This window comes from Miniopterus schreibersii, assembly GCF_964146895.1.
Source record: "Miniopterus schreibersii genome assembly, chromosome: 8".
Taxonomy (NCBI): domain Eukaryota; kingdom Metazoa; phylum Chordata; class Mammalia; order Chiroptera; family Miniopteridae; genus Miniopterus; species Miniopterus schreibersii.
This window is the reverse complement of record NC_138109.1, coordinates 20,639,025-20,661,825: the sequence shown is the minus strand read 5'-3', so window position 1 is coordinate 20,661,825 and position 22,801 is coordinate 20,639,025. Positions and strand designations below refer to the sequence as shown.

Genomic DNA, 22,801 nt, shown 5'->3' with positions numbered 1-22,801 from the left:
ATAAGCTGACCAGAAATCCTGGTTTGTCCAGGTATAACCCTGTTGTCCTGGCTTACTTATTAATATCACGCCCCTTTTACTCTCAAAAATATCTTGGTTTACCCAGCTGGTGTGTCTCAGTTGGTTGAGCATCGGCCCATGCACCAAGAAGTCCCCGGTTCAATTCCCGGTCAGGGCACATGCCCAGGTTTCATGCTCGATCCCCAGTAGGGGGTGTGCAGGAGGCAGCCAATCAATGATTCTCTCATTGATGTTTCTCTCTCTCCCCCTCTCCCTTCCTCTCTTTGAAATCAATAAAGATATATTTTTTAAAAAACATTTTTTTTAAGTATCTTGGTTTGAGGGATAGCTGATATGGTCACCTGAGCCATATGATGTACTGGTTTGACGGATAGCTGATATGGTCACCAGCCATATGAGTACTGGTTTTCAGTAAATGCTTGACTGCTTCGTTGTGTGTAGGTCCTGACATCTGCTCTTATGATCCCATTTATTTTGTCCGTGTATGGGTTGGCAGCTCTATGACCTGATGACGATGGCTTTGAAATATCAAGTACTGCTGTGTCCCCGTCCCAAGGATGTGTTGCTAGTCACTTTCAACCATTTAGATGCCATCAAGGGATTCATCCAAGACAACCCAGCCCTCCTGCATTTAGTGGATGAGACTTTCCGGCAGCTGATTGAAGTAAGACTCCTTCAGTTTCTGGCCTCTCAGCCCCAATACTCGCTCTCATTCCTCTGTAAAGAACAGGAAGAGTCTGTGACAGAGAGAACAGAACGAGGAATGGCAAAGCCTGCCACTGTCCCAGAAAATCCCACAGACCTCCAAGTATCCATTTCAGTAATACAAGAGGCATTATCATCTCAGGACGTCTTAACTGTTGCCTTCAAAACTGGGAAAGTGATGATACAGAGCCTAGCTATTTTCTCCTAAGTTTTCGGAAAGGGGGTTGGTGGTGGATGTCCTGCTACATCTTGGGGAACAGCCTCGCTCTGGGTCTGTGGAGTACAGGAGAAGTGGTGTGCCCCGGCTCGGTGTGGCATAATGGGGTTTGTGAGGCATAATGGCTCTCCTGCTGCCCTTCTTGCCCCCGCAGCTGAGTCCTCGAGGGCCTTGCTTATGGTCCCATCCCTGAGCACCCGCCTACCCCTACCTCTCTGCATATCTCATCTCACTTCTGAAAGTGAGTTGCTTCTCGCCCCTTTGCCTCTGGCAGACATACCGGGGTCTCTCTTCGGGGGAGTTCCAGCTGATCCGGCAGACGCTCCTCACCTTCTTCCAGGACCTGCACATCCGGGTGAGTGAATGGGCGGCCCCAGGAGCACCCTGCCACTGCTGCCCTAGGGAAACAGGGTGCCAAGCAGACAAGGACTGAGGCTCCCCAGTTAGTGGTGTCCTCAGTGTTTGGCTCCATGATGAACAACTTTCTGATAACAAATCCCAGCAGTTTTTAAATGGATCAAGGAAGACTGATACTGCTACTCCTTCCCAGTTATCTTATATGTTTCTTTAGAACATGGTTTCTTCCCTTCTCCAGAGGAAATGGGTTCTCAAGGCCACCAGCCTGGTCTCAATTGCAAAGCCTTTTTCCAGACCTGTAGTCTTGTTGACCTCTCCAGCATCTGATGCTGTTACGAGGCAGCCCTCCTGCATGAAGCTCTCGCCTTTCCTGGACTTGCATGGCGTCATACCATCCTGACCTTCCCTTACCTCATCCATCTCTGTGCCTCTCCCTCCTTCCTCTCCCTCTTGCTGTCTCCAAACCTTCTCCTTCTGCCTCTACCCACCCCCTGCTCTTTAGAAATCGCTTCCCTCCCACCTTTCCAGCTCTTTCACCTGGCACTCCTGAGTCTAACCTCTACCCTACCCTGCCTCAGCCCTGCCATCTAGACCGACATCTCCACCTGAAACTCTCCACGAGGATGCCCACCAATGCCTGCAATTTAATGTCTGTACCCAAACTCATCTCCAAAATTCACGTCCTGCCTCAGCTTCCTGATTTCTTTTGAGGGCAACATCATTCCTTCACTCACTTGGCTCAGAACCAGAGTGTCGCCTGTGATTCCCCTTCTCTGACCTTCATCTAATGGCTTCTAAGGCCCCTAGAGTCCGCCTTTTCAGTGTCCACGCCCTCTTTCCATCCCTGTCGCCACCAGCCCAACTCAGGCCCTTGTACTCCTTGTTGGCTGCTGCCTCCCCGTCCTGTCTGCTCCACACAATCCTACACCCTAACCTGTAAAATTATATTTCTGAACTTCTGAATTTGGGGGCCTGTCTCTCTTGGACAGAACTTTGTTCCTCTCCGTGATTTAACATGCTGATGTGGGAAAGATGGATGATATGGCAGAATGAGCCCAGGCTCTGGAGTTCAACAACTCATGTTTGAGGCAGCACAGATCCATGACCTCGGGCAGATTGCTTCTCCTGAGCCTGAGTGTCTTCAACATGATGATAATAACCATTTAGAGTTTGTTAGGAGGACTCACTGATGCAGTGTATATAATATAATGTGTTTGCCAATATATGTATAGTACAGGGTGCTTCTGAAGGATGGACAAGAAACTGGTCAGGGGGTTGCCCAGGGCGTGGGAAACTGCCTGGAGGACAGGAGCATGAGAGAGGCTTAGGTTCCGTTGTACACCCTTTGAACCCTTTGAATTTCACACATATGCATGTGTAATATATCCACAAAATAAAATTTAAAAAAAAGAAGAACAACTAGAATATGTCTAGCCCCTGATTGTTATTTCCCTTCCATGGACTTGAGAAGAGAAATAGATTTCAACTCTGAGGCCAGTTTTATTTTTAATCCTAATGAAAAATTCTATTTGCTATGGATGGAGCAATAAAACATCAATATAAATTAAGATCTCTAATAGTCACTGATTTTAAAATATGAAAGCACAAATAAGATTAAGTTTTGCACTGCTTTAAAATATTGAAAATTTTACATCATGTTATCAAGGCTGCACATTTGGACGCTATTTTATAAATTGTAGTAACATAAGAAGCCATAATGATTTCTCAAGTCTGACAAGATAAAATTCACTATAATGAAAACACACTCCTAATAATAAGTCTGTAACAAAATCATTAAAATATATTAAACAGTAAAATATATTAAGCTTTAATTGCTAAATGGGAAAGCAATGAAACATCAGAACATTCATCAAGAGAAATAGGATTCCCACCTCTTGGCAGGATTCAGCCACTGATCTGCATGCAGCATCTGGCTGGTTTTCCAAGTCTGGTCTCTAATGGTATTTCTGCTCGGCTGCAATTTGTGATTGCCTATGCAGATTTTCTCTGTTTTCAACACAGTCTTGATTGTTTTTAGCTTTGATTTGCTAGCAAATCCAACTAACTAAATAAAGAAAACACAGCTCTAATCTAACATTTCCTTGCCCATTGTTTAATCAGAACTCCTCATCTGATATCCAAAGCGTTCTGCAATATCACGGACACCTGAAGTGCTATAATGTGCTCAAGGCCCTGCCCTGCTCTCCGGGCCTGGCCAAAGAGACTGCCCAAAGACCAATTCCATTTGGAATCCTGAACAGCTACTTACAACCTTCTCCATTTCCAACCCCTTTCAGCCCTCCAGAACTCCTCCAGAGTTGCCTCCTAAAGGGTAGGCCCCTCAGGCCAGGTCACCCTCTCCCGCACTCTCATTCCTGTTCACACATCCTTCTATCATGCACTTTCCTCATGTTCTCTCCATTGTTTCAGTTGTTGGAAAACATTGTTCCACCTTTGCCTCTATGGACTGTTCCTTATACCTCCACTCCACTATCCACTCCACTAGGAAATATTTCATGTCTGGAAAACCAGTCTAACAAATATTTCCAACAAAACTGATTAACTGCTACCATATGCATGGGATTTAGTCTGACCAAGATCTCAATGCAAACCCGGGAGCAGATATAAGCATATATGGTGTTTTCAGTCACATATAAAGCCTTCAAACAATTGCCACTGGATTTGCCAACTCCAGCCCCTGCTCACCAGTCCAGCACATGGCTAAGAGCTCGTGCTCCAGAATCAGAAACACAAGGGCCAGTTTGAATCTTCTGCCTCTATGAGCTGCCTGACCTTGAGGAAGTGTCTTAACCTCTGAGCTGCCGATTCCTCATCTGTAAAATGGAATAATGAGATTCTTGCAGCTCAAGCCTTACAGCTACATGGAACCAAGGGCTGGGTGTGGAATTTGGAGTCAGCCTTGGTTTTGAATCTCAACTTTGTCTCTTATCATTGTTTCTGGGCAAGTCACTTCACTTTCCAACCCTCAACTTTCTCATCTTTAAAACAGGGGTAATACACCCCACCTAGAAGATTTGCTGTGAGGCTCCAAAGAGGTTCTGTTTATAAAAACACTATAACTCTGCAGGTGTTAGCTACAGTGAGTTTTCCTCTTACTGTTATAACTCACTAGGTAACATTCCCAACCCATTACATACTTTCCATCCTCACAGTGCTTATGTCTGTGAAAATATACCAAGAAAAATGACATGAGTGTATTTTTTTCCAGGTGTCCATATTTCTAAAGGACAAAGTTCAGAATTCTAATGGTCGCTTTGTGTTGCCAGTGTCTGGGCCTGTTCCCTGGGGAACTGAAGTTCCCGGACTCATCAGGTGAATTCTCAACAGTAATTGTCAGACCAGTGTCTGGGGTCCGGGAAACCAGTATGTGGGCCACCGCACAGAATGCAGCTCAGTGGGCACTTCCTCTCCTCAGTAAAGCACAGCAGCTAGGAGGTCAGGTTCTAATCCCAGCTCTTCCCTTTGGCAGATACTTGGGGCAAACCACCCAGTTCTCCAGCATTCATTTCCTCGTCTATTTAATGGGCTCGTTATTTGTCTTCTCACACCTAAGGATGGGACCTGACCTTGAGATAATAATGCTCTCAAGTGCTTACATAGCACCTGGCACATAACATGCACTCAATAAATATTATTGTATCATTATTACCACAACCAGAACATTCATCTTGAAAGAGAACATGAATTCCTTTTTGTCCTGTAGTACAAAGAATAAAGACACCTCCAGGACTAGCCAAGCTTGGAGAACATTCCATCATGTCATACTTTGTATTGCAGAATGTTCAACAACAAAGGCAAAGAAGTGAGGACGGTGGAATTCCAGCACGGCGGAAACTACGTCCCTGCACCAAAGGAAGGTTCTTTCGAAGTTTATGGAGATCGCGTTCTGAAACTGGGAACTAATATGTAAGCAAATTCTCCCTCCCTGAATGAGTTCAAGTCCAAGGGAGGTCACTTCACTTAGAAAACCAGCTTGACGTCTGCCATGAAAATCCTGCTGGCAGTTGGAGTGATTTCCCTCAGACACTGTGCATGCAGCCCTGCCACTTTCAAAGGGTACCTAAGATTCCCAGACATACGGTAACCCAACACGTTTAAAAGATAAGTAATTTTAAGCGGCCCTGGACATTCAGAAAGGCGAGGCAGTTCCACACAGCTTCCCCGTGTTTTCCTTTGGGAAGGAGTGAAACTTGAGCAGTTGACAAACACTTAGTTGTATTCTGTATTCCTAGCACCTTTCTGGATGTTTTTAAACATCTCAAAATAAAAGCCATGAGCTATATTTAGGGGTTAGAAGGAAGTCAGTGTAAAGGGCTGGACAGCATTTTCACAGTTTTCTGTTGACAACCAGGTACAGTGTGAACCGGCCTGTGGAAACCCACACATCTGGGGCATCAAAGAACTTAGCTTCACAGACACAGGTGAGCCTCTGCCTCCCGCATGTACCTTTTGAGCTTATTTGTAGATACAAAAGTCTGGACGGGGAGAAGGGTGGGGCCTCTAGATTTCAAAGCCAGCCAACATTTCCCTCATTGTTTGCAATCTCCTCAATTTGGCCTTATAAGTACACAGGTTTTTAATTGTAGTTTCCCATGGAGACCTCCAGTGATCTGGCTAATTAGGTAATTTTAGACTTGGCTCAGTCACCATAACTAAGTGGGAACCACACACCAGGAATTAGCACTATACCAGTGCCATTAGGTCCGTGGTTGCTGACTCCAGCACCTGTGTGTATCTCGATCATTAAAATATCCCTTTTCGGTGCTTCCCTATATAGTGATAGCTACGTTCAAAATGGAGTTTCAGGTTCTCTGAATTCCATCTTTACAAATTTTCACTGAACTAGCCACCAATTAGCTACAGGACAACTCATGGAATATTCAGTTTTTCAGCAAACATTCGTTGAACTACTTCTGTGGGCTGGGTACCCAGGGACACAAAGCTGGCTCAGACGTGGCCTAATCCTGCAGGGGCGCAGAGTGCCCTGGAAAGACAGCCATAGAAGCGGGAAGCTAACACGGCAGAGGCAGAGCTCCTGGGTATTCTGAAGGAAATGCTGTGCAGAGCATGTGTTCTGTCCTGTGGGCAGGGGCAGGGGAGAGTGATCAGGAAGGCTGCTCAGAGGAGGTGACATTCAACAGACCAGAAGGGGAAGTAGGCATGCAGACAGAGGTGAAAGTTTGAGCAAAGGCGCCGAGGGGCAGGAGAGCATAGTGTTTGGGGGAAGCAGGGAGGCAGCATCTCTCCCACGTGACTAGATCCCGGCCTAACTGAGGCTAGTGGCCAGGATTCAACTGTACAGGGACACTGGGGCTTAAACAATTTGGATTTTGTCCTTGAGGCAGGAGGCAGAGGGGTTTATTTCAAGCAAGGGAGAAGTGAGATGAGAACTATATTTTAGATAACTCTGGCCGCACAGTGACAGAAGAGGCAGAGCAGGGGAAGCCTGGGCGAGAGCCATGGTCAAGGGGAGAAGGTTGGAATGGGCGAGACAGTGAGGAGAGGGAATGGACTTAGGGTGCGATCGCACAGTCACCACCTGAGGGCAGTGTGGTAGCATCTATGGAGCCAGTGCCCTTGGACCTGGAGCCCTGGTTTGAGGGAATGGGGCTGACTGAAGAGGAAGCAGCGTTCTTCTCCTTCAAGGAGGAAGGTAGTTTGAGGACAGCGGGGACTCCTGGGGCCTTCCACTCATCCTGAGAGTGTGAAAATCTCTGTTTTGCTGCCCTGCTAGAGTCCCTCTGCTTCTGACGCAGATTGTTTCTCTGTTGATTAAGCCTTTTTTCTGTGCTTTATTTGGACCCAGTTCTTCCCAAAAATAATTTGAACAGTTATTGTTTTGCCTTGTTTTATAATACCACCCTGGGTCCCTCGATCTCAGTGGGAAACATGATCACTTTCATGTGGCTGAAAATCATGACATTTTTTTCTGCAGCAAAGCATTGCTCCAAACCCTCTTGCTAAAGAAGAGCTGAATTTCTTGGCCAAGCTGATGGGAGGAATGGAGATTAAGAAATCCAGTGGCCCTGAGCCAGGATTCCGGTTGAATCTCTTTACCACCGATGAAGAGGAGGAGTATGTTTTAAATCTGTTTCTTTAAAAACATATATTAAAATCCTAAGTGTGCTAAACCAAAACAGTGACCATTATAAACCAATGACACACAAATACAGATGTAAAGACCACAAATGACATACCAGCAAATAATCCAATAACCTGGTTAAAGAAGAACCCCCATTGTTAAATAGCCTGAACTTTCTGGATTCATTCAAAAAATAGTTCCAGTGTTTAAGTTAGCACAGCACAGCTGGACAAGAAGTATTAGAAGTGAAGATAATAAAATTAAGAGAAGTCTGTTAAAAAACAAGAGGAGGGAGGCCAAAGGGTGATATCTTTGAGATTAGACCGCCTTCCCCCAAACCAATAGCAGTAGTAATTCACTGAGATTTATACAGTGCTTTACAGTTTACAGAGCACTTTTGCATTCATTATCTCATGTGATCGCCCTCACAACCACATATTTGGGGTGGGAGGTGCCTTCTAATTCCCTATCCATTGATATAATTCCTTTTGTGCACTACTGTGTGGCACGTACTATGGGAAGTGCTAGGGACACAGACGTGGAGCATATGACCTAGAGCCTGTCCTCAGGAGCTCCCACGTAGAAGGAGAACGAACATGTCCATAAGCTGTTTCAGTGCCGTGTCATACATGCGCTAACGGAGGACACGGTGATTACTTGCACCGGCAGATTGAGAGAGTTGGCATCTGAGCCGGGTCTAGAAGTTTGCCAAGCAGAGGAAGGGGAAGAACATTCTTGGCAGAGTTTAGTATGTGCAAAGGCACAGAGATATAAAAGAACATGACCTGCTGGGGGGCGGGGGGGCATTGGTTGGGCATATGGGGTACAAAGTTGAAAGGAAACGGCAGAGGATGAGGCAGAAAAAAATAGGTTGCCAAATTATCAAGTGCCAGTGTGCCACGCTGGCAGGGAGGAAACTCTAACCCTTGACCCATTTCTCTGTGTCTCATGCAGACAAGCAACACTAACCAGGCCAGAGGAGTTAGCCCACGAAGTTGTCAACATACAAGCTACTCAGGTGTGTGCAGGGGATCCCACGAGTCAGTTCTTATTCCCCTCCTCATCTGTAATAACTTTGACCTTCAAAGGCCCTACCTTCTCCTCTCCGATCAGTATGAATATAGTCCCTATTCGGAGATACAGGTGAGGAGCTGAAATGCATCACAGTGGTGGGATGAAAATCACATACCAACTGCATGTCTCATTTCTCTGCCAGGACCAGCAAAGGAACCAAGAGCTGGCTCGGATCATGGGGGAGTTTGAGGTCACCGCCCCGCCAAGGTGGAGCACCAGCAAGGGGGATGATTTGCTGGCTATGATGGACGAGTTATAGCTGTGCTGACCAGGCACACCCCTCCCGCCACGAGAGAGGCTGCCTGATGAGGACCCCGGGGGATGCCCCAGGTAGCAAAAGGATGCTGCTAGTTTTCTACTGAGTGAAGCCATTACCTCTTATTCCTGTTTATGTTGGAATGAACTGCACCAGTCTCCCTCAGGGAGCACACTCTCTGGAAGACACACACATACACATATATTTAGCAAAATGTATTCGAGCTTCTAAATTGGACCTTTCCCATTTTCCTTCTGGTTTTGTGACATCCATCCAAATCATCCTGAGCCACAGGATCAGCCTCAAAGTATAGGTAAGGGGCGCTCCCATTGACAAAACTCTTGATGACAACTTTCCTGTGGGGACCTACAGATCACAGATGCCTGAGAATTGCCACCAAACTTCAGGGATTTCTGGGATAGATTCTGCCTTGTGATTTTGAAATAAGTGGGAAAGGCAGTTGCCTCAGGCAGTAGGGGCCCACTTTAGACAGCCCCCCTCTCCCTGGCACCCTGAGAACTGTAACCTCAGAGGCAGAGGAAGCGAAGCCATGTGACGGGAACACTCAGCTGGGCCCCACACAGAGCACATGGGCATCTGGAGTTCTCTGCACATCTCCATCCATATGTGATATGCGCTTCCCCCATGTGGAGATATGTACCAAGGAAATAGTTTGCTTTTCAGCATGATATGTGCTCCTCATGCCGAGAGTCTTCCTCAGCCTTAGTGTTCTTGCCTCTAAAGACACCCAGCCCCATTCACCAGGACACCAGTCTCCTCTGCTTCTCCACCAGTGGCCAAGCAAAGACTGAAGTTGGATACATGGGAGGAGCACGTGGTGAGTCATTTTTCCTTCCCTGTACCAGATGAGCTACTTCCCTGGGCACGATGCCAAGTCTAATTGGGATCCATGTAAAATATCAGACCGGGGCTGCTTTCATTGTTTCAGGAAGGCCTGGGACTGAGTAACTGGCGGGCTCAGGGCCAACCAACGTCCAGAGGTCAGGGCCCATTCAGTCCTGTGGAAGGAGAAAAACTGAGCTGCGTTGGTCATTGCCTGAGACTGGACCAACCACGGGGAACACTCGGGCCCCTCGGACCCTAGCAAGACTGGAGGCACAGCTCTGGAATGTGAGAGCCAGGGAAGCTGTCCCTTAGCTTGCCAAGGCATAGTGTTTGGTTACAGAAAGGCAAATCACCAAATAAATTTAATTTGCTTCCTGCCCATGAAAGTTACACTTCCTTGCCTACAAAGACACCCCAAAAGGTGCTTTGGGGAGGAAAGGCAAATCTTGCTGTAAAATGCCTATTACAGGGTTGCAAAGTGCCTTCTGTTTTAGTCTCTTTCAAGCAATCTGTCCACCACTTGGGGTGGCCTGACTAGGTGACATGAAAGGGAAGGTTCTATCCCGTTTTGGGTCTGGTTCCACCATGCTGCCACAAACCTGAATTTCACTGTCTGCTCGGAGCATGTCCCAGGACCTTGGAGGTTGGCCACACACTGCCGAGAAGCAGCAGCCTCCTCCCTCCACCTACTCCAGAGCGATGCCGAGGATTTCAAATGTACCTGTCCTCTCAGTAAATAAACAAGATACAGATCTCTGGTAAAGCTGCCTGTGATGAGGCAATCTGAGTTTCATGTCTCTAGACTTGCACAAATATTGAGATAAACAAGTTGGTTTGCATGGCGGTTCAGAGCATCCAGAGAAAGCAGGGGAGTTAGGAGGAGGTGAAGAAAGAAGATAGGATCACTCTGGCAAGTGTGCGGACTGGACAGCAGCAACACACCAGTGTTCGTCTAAAACCAGGCCGCAGGCCACGAGGGTGTCGCTCACAGTGCCCAGTGCGCTGCAACGGGAGGCATGCCCTCGTCAGAAGCAGGACCCTGAGTTCTGGCCGCATTCCTGCCCCAGATTCACCATGTGTCCTAGGCAGTTACCCTCCCTGAGCCTCAGTTCCCTCATGGTTAAGAATGAGACCTAGTTCCCTGGCTCCAGCCAGCTTACCCACATAAGCTGCTGAGTTTACAGTTTCCTAGGCCCCACCCCAGGTGGGACCTGGGAATTGGCATTTTTACCCAAGCCGTCCCCAACTCCATGCTTCGGATGTTTGTCTGCTCTCAGCTCTCCTGGGATTTATCTCTTCACAAAAGTTTCAAGCTGTCCCACTGCTGTTCTTATCAGTGTTGGAAAGCCCTACAGATTACACAGGACAAAGCTCTAGAAAAGCCTTCGGGATGAAAGTTCTTTAGTTGCCCCCAGAAGAAAGATGTAATAAAAATTGAGACCGAAGGGGGAGAAAAAAGGGGGGGAATTGTGTTTAGCACTCAGTTCTAAGAGGCAAGTCATCCCACGTAGCCCATATTGGTATCTAACAATTTGTAAAGTAAACTCACTTTTTGCCTTAGATCTAGATCCTGGTCGGCAAGAAACAAACCTCAGCAGGGACACCAGATCCTGGACACCCCCACGTCTGACCAGGATCAGGTTCCCTCACCCACTTCATCTGCTTTATCACTCTGGTTTGCATCCAGTAGAGACCAACTCAAGCCACAGGAAACCACAGAAAGAGAAATGCAAATTTTACAAAATATATATATCACAATAGCTAATCATAAAGACCCAAATTAAAATTTTTAAACGAATACTACCTTTACCTACCCCTAACTCCCTTTAAATAATGCCCTGGATAACTCTTCAGCTGCTAACTTCCTGGACAGCTGATCATAGAGTTCACAAGGAGTAGGCCAGGAAACCCCTTCACAGCTGAATCTTCCCTGCACAGTTTCGTGATCTGGTGAGAAGTAAATTCTTGGATCATAACTCACCCATTTTCAAATGAGAATGTCAAGATGCATTCCAAGGGCCAGTGGAAATTATTGTGGATTATTTGATTACCTTACACACCTTCACACACACACACACTCTACATTCTTTTTGTTTCTGGCCAGTGGTGCCTCTGCTGACAAAAATAACATTACCTTCTATATTCCCAAACTACGTGAAACCCCAATTGCATTAGCCTCGTGAGGCCGCACCACTGGCACAGCCCCAGAAGAGCTGGGGGCAGAACCCAGGGCTCCCAAATCCTGGATGTGCATATTTGCCTCAGATCACTCCACCCTCCCTTTTCTTCATAAAACTCCCTAACTCCTTTTTGAAATGCTGGGCCAATGCTGTTTCAGGTTTTCCTTCCAGGGGAAGTCATGGTGTCTGCCAAGAATGTTTGACTTAGGTGTCCTAGACATCCCAAAGGCCACTCGGCTCATTTATAATTGAAAAGATAATAGTTTTGTATGCTGTCCCTCATCTCTCTGCCTCAGCGTATACTCTTCCCCCCTCTGTCGCACCCAGCCTTCTTTCTGCACCTCAGATATTTATCCCAGTGGTTGCTGAGGCTCTCCTCTCCAAACCACTCTCCCCCACACCTTCAACCTGTGCTTCTCCAGGGGCTTCTCTCCATCTTCATTCACCTGGCTGTTCAGTGTCCCTCTCCATTCACTCACCAGCACTCCAGGCTTCCTTGCTGCCTCACTCACCCTCCCCCTACACCCTAGAGCTCCTATCACTACACACACCCCAATTCTCATGTCTCCAGGCCCCAACTTTACTAGATCTGAGGCCTTTTCTCCCACTCTTCTTGGCTTTTTGAAGGCCCTTGGCCCTGCCAAACACCCTGTCTTCCTAAAACTCTCACCCTTCGGCTTTGGTGGCTCTACTCATACTACTTTCTGACTACACTTCCCCTCCTATCCTCAGTGGCTTCTGATTGGGGGCCACCCTGTATGAGACAGACATAGACGCAGCTGTTTTTAAAAGCCTGTCAGGCCAGGTCATTTGCCAGAGGACTTTTATTTCACCCCTGGCTTTTTCCCCATTCCTCACCCTGATCCCTGATCCCTGATCCCTGATCCCCGATCCCTGATCTCATCTCTCACTCCATTTCTCACCCTTGCCCTTACTCCAGCCCCACTGCTGACCAAATGTTTTATAGTTTGCATTTTTCTGCACTGTTTTGCATTACCCCCCCACCACCACTTGGAGAGGCCATACTTTTGACCGTTACTATGGACTCACAAATCTCTCTATCCACCTGGGCTGCAGGCTCACTTTCCCTGAGATGTCCCACATTGCCTCACACATCAGTGTCACTTCTATTTAGTACACGTACTTCACTTTCAAAAGGCATGAAAGAACTTAAATATGATACCAAATAGGACAATTTTCCATTGGAAGTGATGGATACCAAAAACTTCCTAACAATGGAGTCAATCACCGAGCAAAGAAATGAGTTGCTGGTCATGAGTTGAGGAGGCAGTGGTATCGGGGGTGCTGGAGAGGGGGTTTGGGCCCTGGGTGGTGAGTTGGAGCAGGTGGCCTGGGAGGATTCTGACAGTCCGAGACGGGAGCGTAACTGAGTTCATCTAAAGGAAATATAGAAATTCAAATCTCCGGAAGTGAGCTTAATTCAGGTGGGCCTTGCATTGGTCTGGGTTGTCAGTTACAATAAATTGAAACCAATTCTGACTAAAGTAGAGAAGGAATTTACTGAAAGGAGACCTACAGAGTTGTGGGAAGACTGGAGAACCATGAGAAAATGGCCAGGAACCAGAGAGGGGTAGGCAGCATAGGAAAGGACTCCAGCCCCACACCCCACACCCCACACCCCGCCCCGGGATGAGGCACTAGATGACGCAGACCCGAGGACAGAGCCTAAACAGTCCCTGCTGGTTGTGTTGTGTACTCCAGATTTAAAGTCTGATAATGCCTGAGCTTAGATCACATGGCGTAGTTCACAAGAATCAGAGACAATATCTGACCTTTCAGTCATTTGTAGTGGGAAGCCAATTCTCACCTGCCACCGAAATCCACAGGATGTCAGATTTCCCCAAACATGAGGAAAGGAGTTCAGTGGCTGTGAGTAGCCAAAAAATGAGATCCCCACCACAGGCATGACCCCCCTCCCATCCAACCCTCTTATTCCTATCAATGGGCGACCATCTCCTTAGAAACCCCATGTTAAAATTTAAATCATTGATTCCTCCTCCTGCCACCCACACTCCAAGTTTAATCAGCCTTCAAGGGCTCCGATTAGCTGTTTTCAGGGTCTTTAACACTCACCCTCTTTTTCCATTCCCCCTGCCGTCTTCATTCAGCTCCCTGTCGTCTCTCCACATTCATAAATCCAGGGTTCCTCATGCAGCTGTGGTTTGTAGTGTGAAGTACGTGGGCCTCCTAAGGCTTCTGTCTGTCCCAACACTCAGGACACTAGTAGGGGAGGTAAGATTTATGTAAATAACTGTTGAGAATCTGCGTGCAACAAGCAAACACACTGCAAGCAATAAACTCTAGGGGTCAGAGGAGAGACATCACTCCCAACTGGAGTTATCAGTGGAGACTTCAGAAAGGTATAGCAATTGAGCCAGGCGGGCTTTGAAGGAAAGATTGGATTTAGATGCAAAGATAAATGAGAGAAGATTCAAGGCAGAGGGAGGACACAGGATAGCAAAGGCAGAGATAAGGGTGTGGGGTTTGTCTGGGGCTTGCTGAGTGGCTGAGTCTGACGGGAGAGTAGGGCAGCGGGTCTCAGATTTTAGCGTGCATTGTTAAATGTGCAGGTTCCCCAGGCCCCACTTCTGATTCTGTAGGTCCAGCGTTGGGTTTAGAAAGCTTTCCAGATAACGAGGCAACTGGTTCCCAGACCACATTTAAGAATCACTGGTTGGAGAGTTCGGGTAGAGAACCTGAAGGGGATCCAGCCGCAAGGTAGGCTGGAATCAAATTACCGAGAGCCTTAAATGTCAGCGTAGGAACCTTTATTCTGACAGCTGATTGAAAGTTTTCTTAGCAGGCAAACGACAAGATCATACGTATGTACTCTGAATCCGATGGCAAAGGATTATGAGACACAAAGGCCAGTAAGATGGTTTTTATAATGATCGAATGAGAAAAAAAAGGGTCTCAACTAGGATGGTGGCAGTCAGAACAAAAAGGCAAGCGAAGGGTGGGGGACAGACGTTAAAGACTGTAGGGCTTGTTGACTGTAACAGGCGGGGGGAATCAAGAAATGATAGAAGCTGTCAAGTTTAGTCAAGGTGCCCAACTTGGGTAGTTGAAAACGGTGGTAGCAACCACAAAAATAAAAAAAATTCTGAGCAGCAACTGATTTGGGTGAATTTGCCCTGTAGACATGCCGAGTTTCAAGCACCAGTAAGACATATGGGAGTAAGCAGCAGACAGATGGAAAATGGAGCTCTGCGGCGCAGTCTGGGCTGGAGACCTAGACGAGGGACTCAGCATGTAATAGTAAATGGCATGGAGACAGATGTAACCGAGAAGACAGCTGGGCTGGGACTGCAGCCCCAAAGAAAGCACATTTGGGAGCAGGGGAATGAAGGGGGTTTGAGAGAGAGAGAAAGAGAGAGGGAGAAATGGAGAAGAAACCATCAGGGAAATGGGTGAAACCAGTGATGCAATGCCCCAGAGAGAGGAGGCGGGCAATACGGCCCAGCCACGGGGAGGATCATGGAAACAAGGTCTAAGAAAGGAGTTAAATGTTCTCTGAGCAAGGAGATCATTGGGAATCTCTGCGAGAGAAGTTGGTGGGATCTTGGGAGGAGAAGCCAGGTGACAGTGAGTTGAGAAAGTACGTGGAAGTCCTCAGACTAGAGCAGCAGTTCTCAAACTTTCCGGTCTCAGAACCCCTTATACTCTTAAAAATTTTTGGAAACCCCAAAAACCTTAATGCAGTTTAAAATAACAAGAAACTCACTAACATATTTTATATTAAAAGTAACTATATTTTCCCAAAAAATACTGAGTGAGAAGAGTGTTGTATATATTTTGCACATCTCTTTGATGTCTGTCACAGAAGACAGCTAGATTCTCATACCTGCTTCTGCATTTTTTTTTTTCAAACAAACCTGAAAAAAATCTTTAATGATATACAGAACTAAAATGAATCCATGCAGATTTTTTAAAATTACAACTATTTTACCCTTTTCTCTTTTATTAATATATTTCCTAATACATATTTTAAATGATAATGCTTTCAAGGTATATAGTGTATAAAGCAACATCATTTTTATCAATAGTTTCTCTTAAAGGGGGAGGGAGTAAAAAAATCTTAAGGTATAACCCTACAGAGAAGCAAGTAAACTATGACGCAAAGACTAATCATAAAGCTCTCAAAGGAGAAGTGTATGATTTGAAAATAGCAGGCTGCCTAATTAAGTCTGACAGTAGGGAAACCAGGATGAGGTAGGAAATAACAGTTGAGAGTAAACAGACTAAACTGCTACGAAGATAATCTGCCTTGTCTTCAGTTTCTCTTTTGACTTCTCACAAAGTATAAAGGTAATGGAAGACTCCTCATTCCCAGTGCAGAGCCAATGAAGAATAAAATGGGAAAACTTATCCCTCACTATGTTCCACTAACATTATACCTATAAAAATGGGAAGACGTGGGGGAAATTATACTTCCATCTCAAGTGATTTAAAGACAATCATAGACTAAACCAATCTTTTAACTATAATAGTAATATTCCATTCTAAAAGAATGGTCTAAGAAGGGAGAGAGCAGGTAGCTATTTTAAGCTTCATATAAATTAAATTTTTTACTTATGTACTCACCTTCATTTATCTTTTAAGTACACAAACACTTCCTCTTTAGTCATCCAAAATCCCATGCAAAAATATGAAGTCTCACGCATAGCAGAGATGTGAGCAGGAAAAAGATTAAATGACTTAGAGAGGTTATGCCATTACCAACTGAGAACAAAGTCTAACCTGTTCCTCATTAAATGTGTTACAGACACACTAATAAATATCAGGGAAGTGATAAGACACCAAACTTGGTCTTATCTTCCACATAAATTAAGGTGGAAGGGGAGGCACTGGGTCAAAAGTAGTTAAAATAAAACTTCTTAATTCTTTTTCTAGAGATTCCTTAAATCCCACTTTCAACGTTTTGCACTAATTTACACAGGACACATTACCCTTTACTATGTAACTTTCATGTTTCCAGTTAAGAAAATGGTCACCAATGAAATAAGAAGCACCAGGGGGAAAAGCCAACCTGCTGAGGACTGAGGGGAAAGACAGAGGAGGTGGGTCCTTTATGATATTGTTTGGCCACTATACTGATCCTGGAACCATCTACCTCCAGACTCCTTATTACGAGAGATAATTAAACATTTTTGTTTTTTTTTGTTTTGCTTATTTTGTTTTAATCGTCTCCTGAGGATATTTTTTCCACTGCTTTTCAGGGAGAGTGGAAGGGAGAGAGAGAGAGAGAGAGAAACATCGATTGGTTGCCGGGGCCGGAATCGAACCTGGGACCCTTTAGTCCACGGGGCTGACGCTCTAACCACTGAACCAAGACAGCTAGGGTTGTTGTTGGGTTTTTTTTAACCAAAAAGAAAGAAGAAAAGTAAAAAAGCTGATCATAAACTTTTATATAAGATTTATTTTTAAAATTTTTTTTCTTGGAACAAAAGTGGTTAAAAATGTGGGTTTTCTAACGAGACTTGTATGAATACGGAGCTGCAAACATACACAAAACCGAAGTGTCCAGGATCATTTTGGCCTGTACTCTTTGGCAAGACACCATCGTGTTTGCCGTTAACATCTTCATTAACACCCCGTGTTAAGATAGGCGCTTCTTGTAGATCAAAGGTGGTCTTCGGTGTCCTATGCAGCAGCCAGCTTCCACACTTATAGTGAAGCTTCACTAAATATTCATGAGGAGTACTTGTTCATTTCTTCCTTGTAAATCAAGCATTTCTCCAGAGCGGCTCAGAGACAGATCATTCCATCCAGTCCAAGGCTTTGGTCAAACTGGTCATTCACTCTCTCATGCCAGTCTTGATAAACTGTCCACTCTGCTTCATGCAGTCACATTCTTACGAGTTAGCTGCAAAAATATACCTGTCACTCACTATACACAGGTGATTCAAATATTAGCACCGACCTAGGATCCAGGAGATCTTGGTTGGATTCCCCGTCAGGGCACACGCCCGGGTTGCGGCTCGATCCCCAGCAGGGGGTGTGCAGGAGGCAGCCGATCGATGACTCTCATCATTGGTGTTTCTATCTCTCCCTCTCCCTTCCTCTCTCTGAGACCAATAAAAATACATTTTTAAACAAAACACAGGCTTCTCCGCATCTTTGAGCTTGCCACTGAGAGAGGCATTTTCACTGAGGCAGGCATATGACTGGGAGGCAAAAGACCATTGCTCAGATTTCTCATACATCATCTGAAGAACATTCCCATCACTTTTCTGCGATGATGTCAGTTCCTGAAATTTGTCTCGAATACTTTGAACATTTCACCATCTGGCAACAGGTTCAGGAACCACCTCCCAATCCTTGCAGACTTGTCGAAGGGTATTCACAAATGTTGACTTCCCTTTAGTGATGTCCCCTCCGAGGGAAATTTTCTTGAGGAGGGTTCCCTCAGGGCTGGTCGCAGGGAGATGGGCAGCTCCTCTTGGGTAGAGTGGCCATTCCCTGTCTTGTGGCGGCCCCAACCACACCAGGAAGGGAGAGATGGAAAGTGGCCACAGGAGCTGCAGAAAGTGACCTAACTTGCAGGCTGGACTCTGGGCCCCTCGTAGGCTCTCCCACCCGCCTTTCTCCGGCTTTGATTTTGGCGTGGAAGCAGCTAGAGACCAGGGGCACCTGTGACTGGAGTGCTCCTGAGCTGTGGCAGGCCGGCTGGTCCAGGGAGAGCTCCTCGGGCCCCTGGGTTTTCACCTGCCAAGGCAGGGACGGTTGTGTGCACTCCCGGGATCCTGGGATCAGGGCCGCCTCGGTGTTTAATCTGTTGTGGCTGAAGTACGGGAAGAAAATCCAGTCTCACACGGATATGAAGTTGGAAAAGGGATTCCACTTGTATAGAAGCCTCTCTTGAGAAGTTTGACTGTGGAAGGCAGAACAAGAGTAGCTTGCACAGAGAAGAAAGTTTTTATTTTTAGAAGAGATCAACTGTGGTCACTGGTAAAAGAGAAGGGTCCTGGCAGAGATGGAACTAAATGAATGAGAGGGAAGGAATCGAACAAACCTAACTTACTGAGTTTCTCCTGTGTGCCAGGTGCAGGCACACATTAATGAAGGTCACTCAAACCTTACAGGTTCTCCGAGATCGCCATTATCTTGTTTTATCTAATGAGGAAATTGGGGCTGAGGGAAGATAAGCAGCTTTTCCATGACTATACAGAGTGACCTTTCAAAAATGTAAATCAGATCAGGCCACTCTCCTTTGGTAGCCTATCATTGCACTTCTAGTAATAGATGAGGAAACTGAGGCACAGAGAGAATAATTAACTTTTCTTAAGTCATGCAGTTTGCAGATCTAACCGGCTTGACTCAGTGGCTAGAGCATCGGCCCAGGGACTGAAGGGTCCTGGGTTCAATTCGGACCAAGGGCACACACCTCGGTTGTAGGCTCTATCCTGGGCTTGATCAGGCACGATTGGGAGGCAGCCAATTGAAACATCAATGTTTCCCCCTCTCTCCCTCTCTCTCCTTTCCACTGTCTCTGAAAAGCAATGGAAAAAGTACTCGCGAATGAGGATTTAAAAAAAAAAAACTAAAAAAAAAAGTCATACAGTTTGCAAGGAGCAGATTTGAACCCAGGCACTGTCTCCAGAAACTACATGCCTAACCAAGAAATCCAAACTCCTTACCTTGACTTACAAAGTCCTAAATGCTCTGGTTCTTGCCTTCCTCTGCGACCTCCTGTTACACCACTCTCCCCAGCGTTACTGGCCTTTCTGTTTTTCCAAATTTGCAGGCTCATTTCCACCGGGTCCTTTACACAAACCGTTTCCTCTAATTGCAATGCTCCTCTCCTAGTTTTAAAAAAGTTGACTTTGTGTCATTCATCTCAGCTCAGATGTCACCTTATTAGGACATCCCTGACCATCCAGTTAAAAGGCCACCTAGTCTCTATCACATTACCCTGTTTCAGTGCTCTGAAGGACTTTTATCATAATTTTGTTTTCTTACAGACATCATTGCCCACCCCCCAGTAGATTTAAGGGTCATCACATCAGGGAGCTTGTCTCTTTGGTTACCGGTATGTCCTGAGCCTTGGAAGGAAGGGGCCTCACGCATGTTGAAGACTCAACGAATATTTGTTGAGTATGAATGAATGACTCCGATGAAGAAAACGAGAGGTAGGCCGGGGGTTGCAAAAGTGCGAGTCGGGAAGCTCGCGAGGCATTCTGGGGGTTGTAGTTCGGCCTCGGCCTGCGGGGGCGCGGACCTGCGCACTGAGCGCTGTCTCTGCTCCCAGAGGACGCAGCGGCACGTTGTTGCTATGGCTGTAAGTCCCGCCACCGGAGGAAGGCCGCCCAACTAAGCGCCCGCTAGCTTCCGCGGCAACGCGGACCGGGAAGCGGAAAGAATCCCGCGGGGTGCGTCCGAGGAATCCCGGGGCGGAGCGCGGGTGGGGTGGGGCGGGGCGGTGGGGACCCGGGACCCTGGAACCCGGAACCCCGGAACCCCGGGACCCCGGAGGGCGGTGGGGAGCAGTGAAAGCATCTTCTTTGCGATTTGCTGCGTGTAACTCATCTCCCCCAGCCCACTCCCGCGGCTCTGTGAGTAAAGGCACTTCTCCGTTCCCACTTATCGATGGGCTCCCTGGCTTGAAGCCAAGAGCCTTGCTCGAGGTCCCCTGCCAAGAAAGCGGCAGAGCCCATCTCAGAGCCAGGCCCGCCTCCGCCGTCCGTGTGCCGCCCCAGCCGTCTGTGACTGGGCGCATGCGCCTGGGGAAGCCCGGGGGCTCGCTAGACCCTTTCTGCCCAGCTCCCTGCCTCCGCCATCAGTGGCGTGGGCTGGCTTGCCACCCTTAATGCCACCCTGTTCAGCCCTGTCGGGATTCTGAGTGAGGTCTCCACTCAGTCTGAAAATAGAGATAGATAAGGCAAAAGTTACATTAATAAAATATCAGGGCATGTGGAAAGCAAAGGCAAGTACATTCAATGTGGTGAGAGTCTCTTAGACTCATTTAGCCTATGGTTTAATAGATGTGGAAACAGGTTCAGAGGCATTAAGTAACTGACCTAGGTTTACAGAGTTTGTGGGTGGAGCAGCGATTTCAACCGAGGTTTCTCTACTTTCCAAACCTATGTGCTTCATATGCTTCCCTTTTTTCAAAAATTAATGAGCTAAATTTCTACTTATATGGCGGCTGCATTGTGTAGACCAGTTGTTCTCAGTGGGCCCCAGATTAGCAACATCAGCCAACTGAGAACCTGTTAGAAATGCACATTCTTGGGCCCCACCTCAGACCCTCTGAGTTAGAAACTGGGAGTGGGGTCCAGCAATGTAGTTTAACAAGTCCTCCAAGTGATTCTGATGAACACTAATGTTTGAGATCTACTGGTGATTCACCCAGGGGTTATGTTAAAATGCAGATTCTTTCAGAAGGTCTTGGAAGAGACTGGAGATTCTGCATTTCTAACAAATGCCTGGGTAATGCTGGTGCACAGACCATACATTGAGTAGCAAGGGTATAAACTACACCTTAGAGTAGTGGTTCTCAAATTTGGATGCACATTAGAATTACCTGGGGTGCTTTTAAAAAATAGGACACCTGGGCCCCACCCCTGTCCAAGTGAATCAGAACCTCTGGGGTGTGGTCGCCATGTAAAAACCCACTGGGTGATTCTAACATACAGTGAGGGCTCAGAACCCGTGGTGTAAGTTTTGGAGTGGGGCAGCCATGGATTTGAATCCTAGCACCTCCATTTATGAACTATTTGTTTGACCTTGGGAAGTGACTTAACCTCTCCTGGCTATAGTCTCCTCGTTTATAAATGAATATAGCCTGTCTGGTGTGGCTTAGTGGTTGATTGTGGACCCATGAACCAGGAGATCACGGTTTGATTCCCCATCAGGGCACAGGCTGGGGTTACAGGCTCCATCCCCAGTAGGGGGCGCGCAGGAGGCAGCCAATCAGTGATTCTCATCATTGATGTTCTCTCTCTCCCTCTCCCTCTCTGAAATCAATAAAAACATATTTAAAAATAAAGTAAAATAAAATGAATATAAGTAATCCTTGGCTTGCAAGGTGGTGCAAGGATTCTATGAGGTGTGTACATGAAGTACCTGGCTCATAAGGGTGGTCCAAACTCAAAAATTGGGAGGTAAGCAAACTTGGGGAAGTCTGTGCTGGGGATTTTGCAGTATAACCTGGTGGAGGTGAGTTGGCAACTGCATCCCCTAGCCTGCTAACGCTCCCATCTGTGTGTTCCTCCAGCAAGCAGCCAGCAGTGTGGGAAAATGGCGATGAGCCACTCGATGAAGGAACGAACAATCTCGGAGAACAGCCTGATCATCCTGCTGCAGGGCCTCCAGGGCCAAGTAACCACTGTGGACCTGCGGGATGAGAGTGTGGCCCATGGACGCATAGACAACGTCGATGCTTTCATGAACATCCGCCTAGCCAACGTCACCTACACGGACCGTTGGGGGCATCAGGCTGAGCTGGATGACCTCTTTGTAACAGGCCGTAATGTCCGTTACGTCCACATCCCAGATGACGTGAACATCACCAAGACCATTGAGCAGCAGCTGCAGATCATCCATCGTGTGCGCAACTTTGGCAGCCTGGGGCAAGGCCGGCGGGAATTTCCCACCAAAAAGCATAAATGAGCCTGTCCATTCAGCAGCCCTAGTCACCACTCAGGTTCCTCCAGAGTTCTGCTGAGCCAACTGCCTGCTATTCCTTCCTGTCTAGAACTTGGGAAGGGAGCAAGGCCAGTCCAGAAACTGGTATCTGACAGACACCACCTATCACAGCTGCCTTTCACAGGGTTCCACCTCCCAGATTCACCCTGGAACCCAGAGTCCTATTTATCTGCGGCCTTGGGGTAGATGACAATCCTCTCTTCTGATCATTTGCATCTGAATTTCTGATATACTGATTTAGGGAATCTGTCAAGTAGTTTTCAGCCCTCTCCCAGTGAGGATTATTAAATATACTCAGCCTCAGCCACCTCTAAGTTTCCCCATTTCTCTTGCAATTGTGTCTGTTTTCTCATAAAGTTTAACTTGGATAC

General features: G+C 46.8%; 2 protein-coding genes across 7 annotated transcripts in view; both read left to right on the top strand.

Annotated features, from left to right (window-relative positions):
• Positions 1-10,339, top strand: part of OSCP1 (organic solute carrier partner 1) — a 21,114-nt gene extending 10,775 nt beyond the window's left edge. Inside the window, exons 3-10 of one of the 3 annotated variants that reach the window (XM_081144924.1) lie at positions 518-685; positions 1,218-1,298; positions 4,530-4,633; positions 5,099-5,227; positions 5,673-5,742; positions 7,257-7,396; positions 8,358-8,421; positions 8,620-10,339. In XM_081144924.1, coding sequence (XP_081001050.1) covers positions 518-685; positions 1,218-1,298; positions 4,530-4,633; positions 5,099-5,227; positions 5,673-5,742; positions 7,257-7,396; positions 8,358-8,421; positions 8,620-8,736 — 873 coding nt within the window. In that variant the 3' untranslated portion in view covers positions 8,737-10,339. The remainder of the gene's footprint in view (positions 1-517; positions 686-1,217; positions 1,299-4,529; positions 4,634-5,098; positions 5,228-5,672; positions 5,743-7,256; positions 7,397-8,357; positions 8,422-8,619) is intronic. The other 2 variants (XM_081144923.1, XM_081144925.1) reach the window with 2 other exon arrangements.
• LSM10 (LSM10, U7 small nuclear RNA associated) lies at positions 8,631-22,801 on the top strand. Of its 4 annotated transcripts, XM_081144941.1 has the most exons (3): positions 8,631-9,571; positions 19,745-19,912; positions 22,000-22,801. In XM_081144941.1, exons 2-3 carry the CDS (start codon positions 19,888-19,890, stop codon positions 22,392-22,394), a joined length of 420 nt encoding a protein of 139 aa, XP_081001067.1. In that variant the 5' UTR covers positions 8,631-9,571; positions 19,745-19,887; the 3' UTR covers positions 22,395-22,801. The 4 variants fall into 4 exon arrangements, with proteins under 4 accessions (XP_081001067.1, XP_081001068.1, XP_081001070.1 ...); XM_081144942.1 differs by lacking the exons at positions 8,631-9,571; positions 19,745-19,912 and adding an exon at positions 20,008-20,152; XM_081144944.1 differs by lacking the exons at positions 8,631-9,571; positions 19,745-19,912 and adding an exon at positions 20,021-20,061.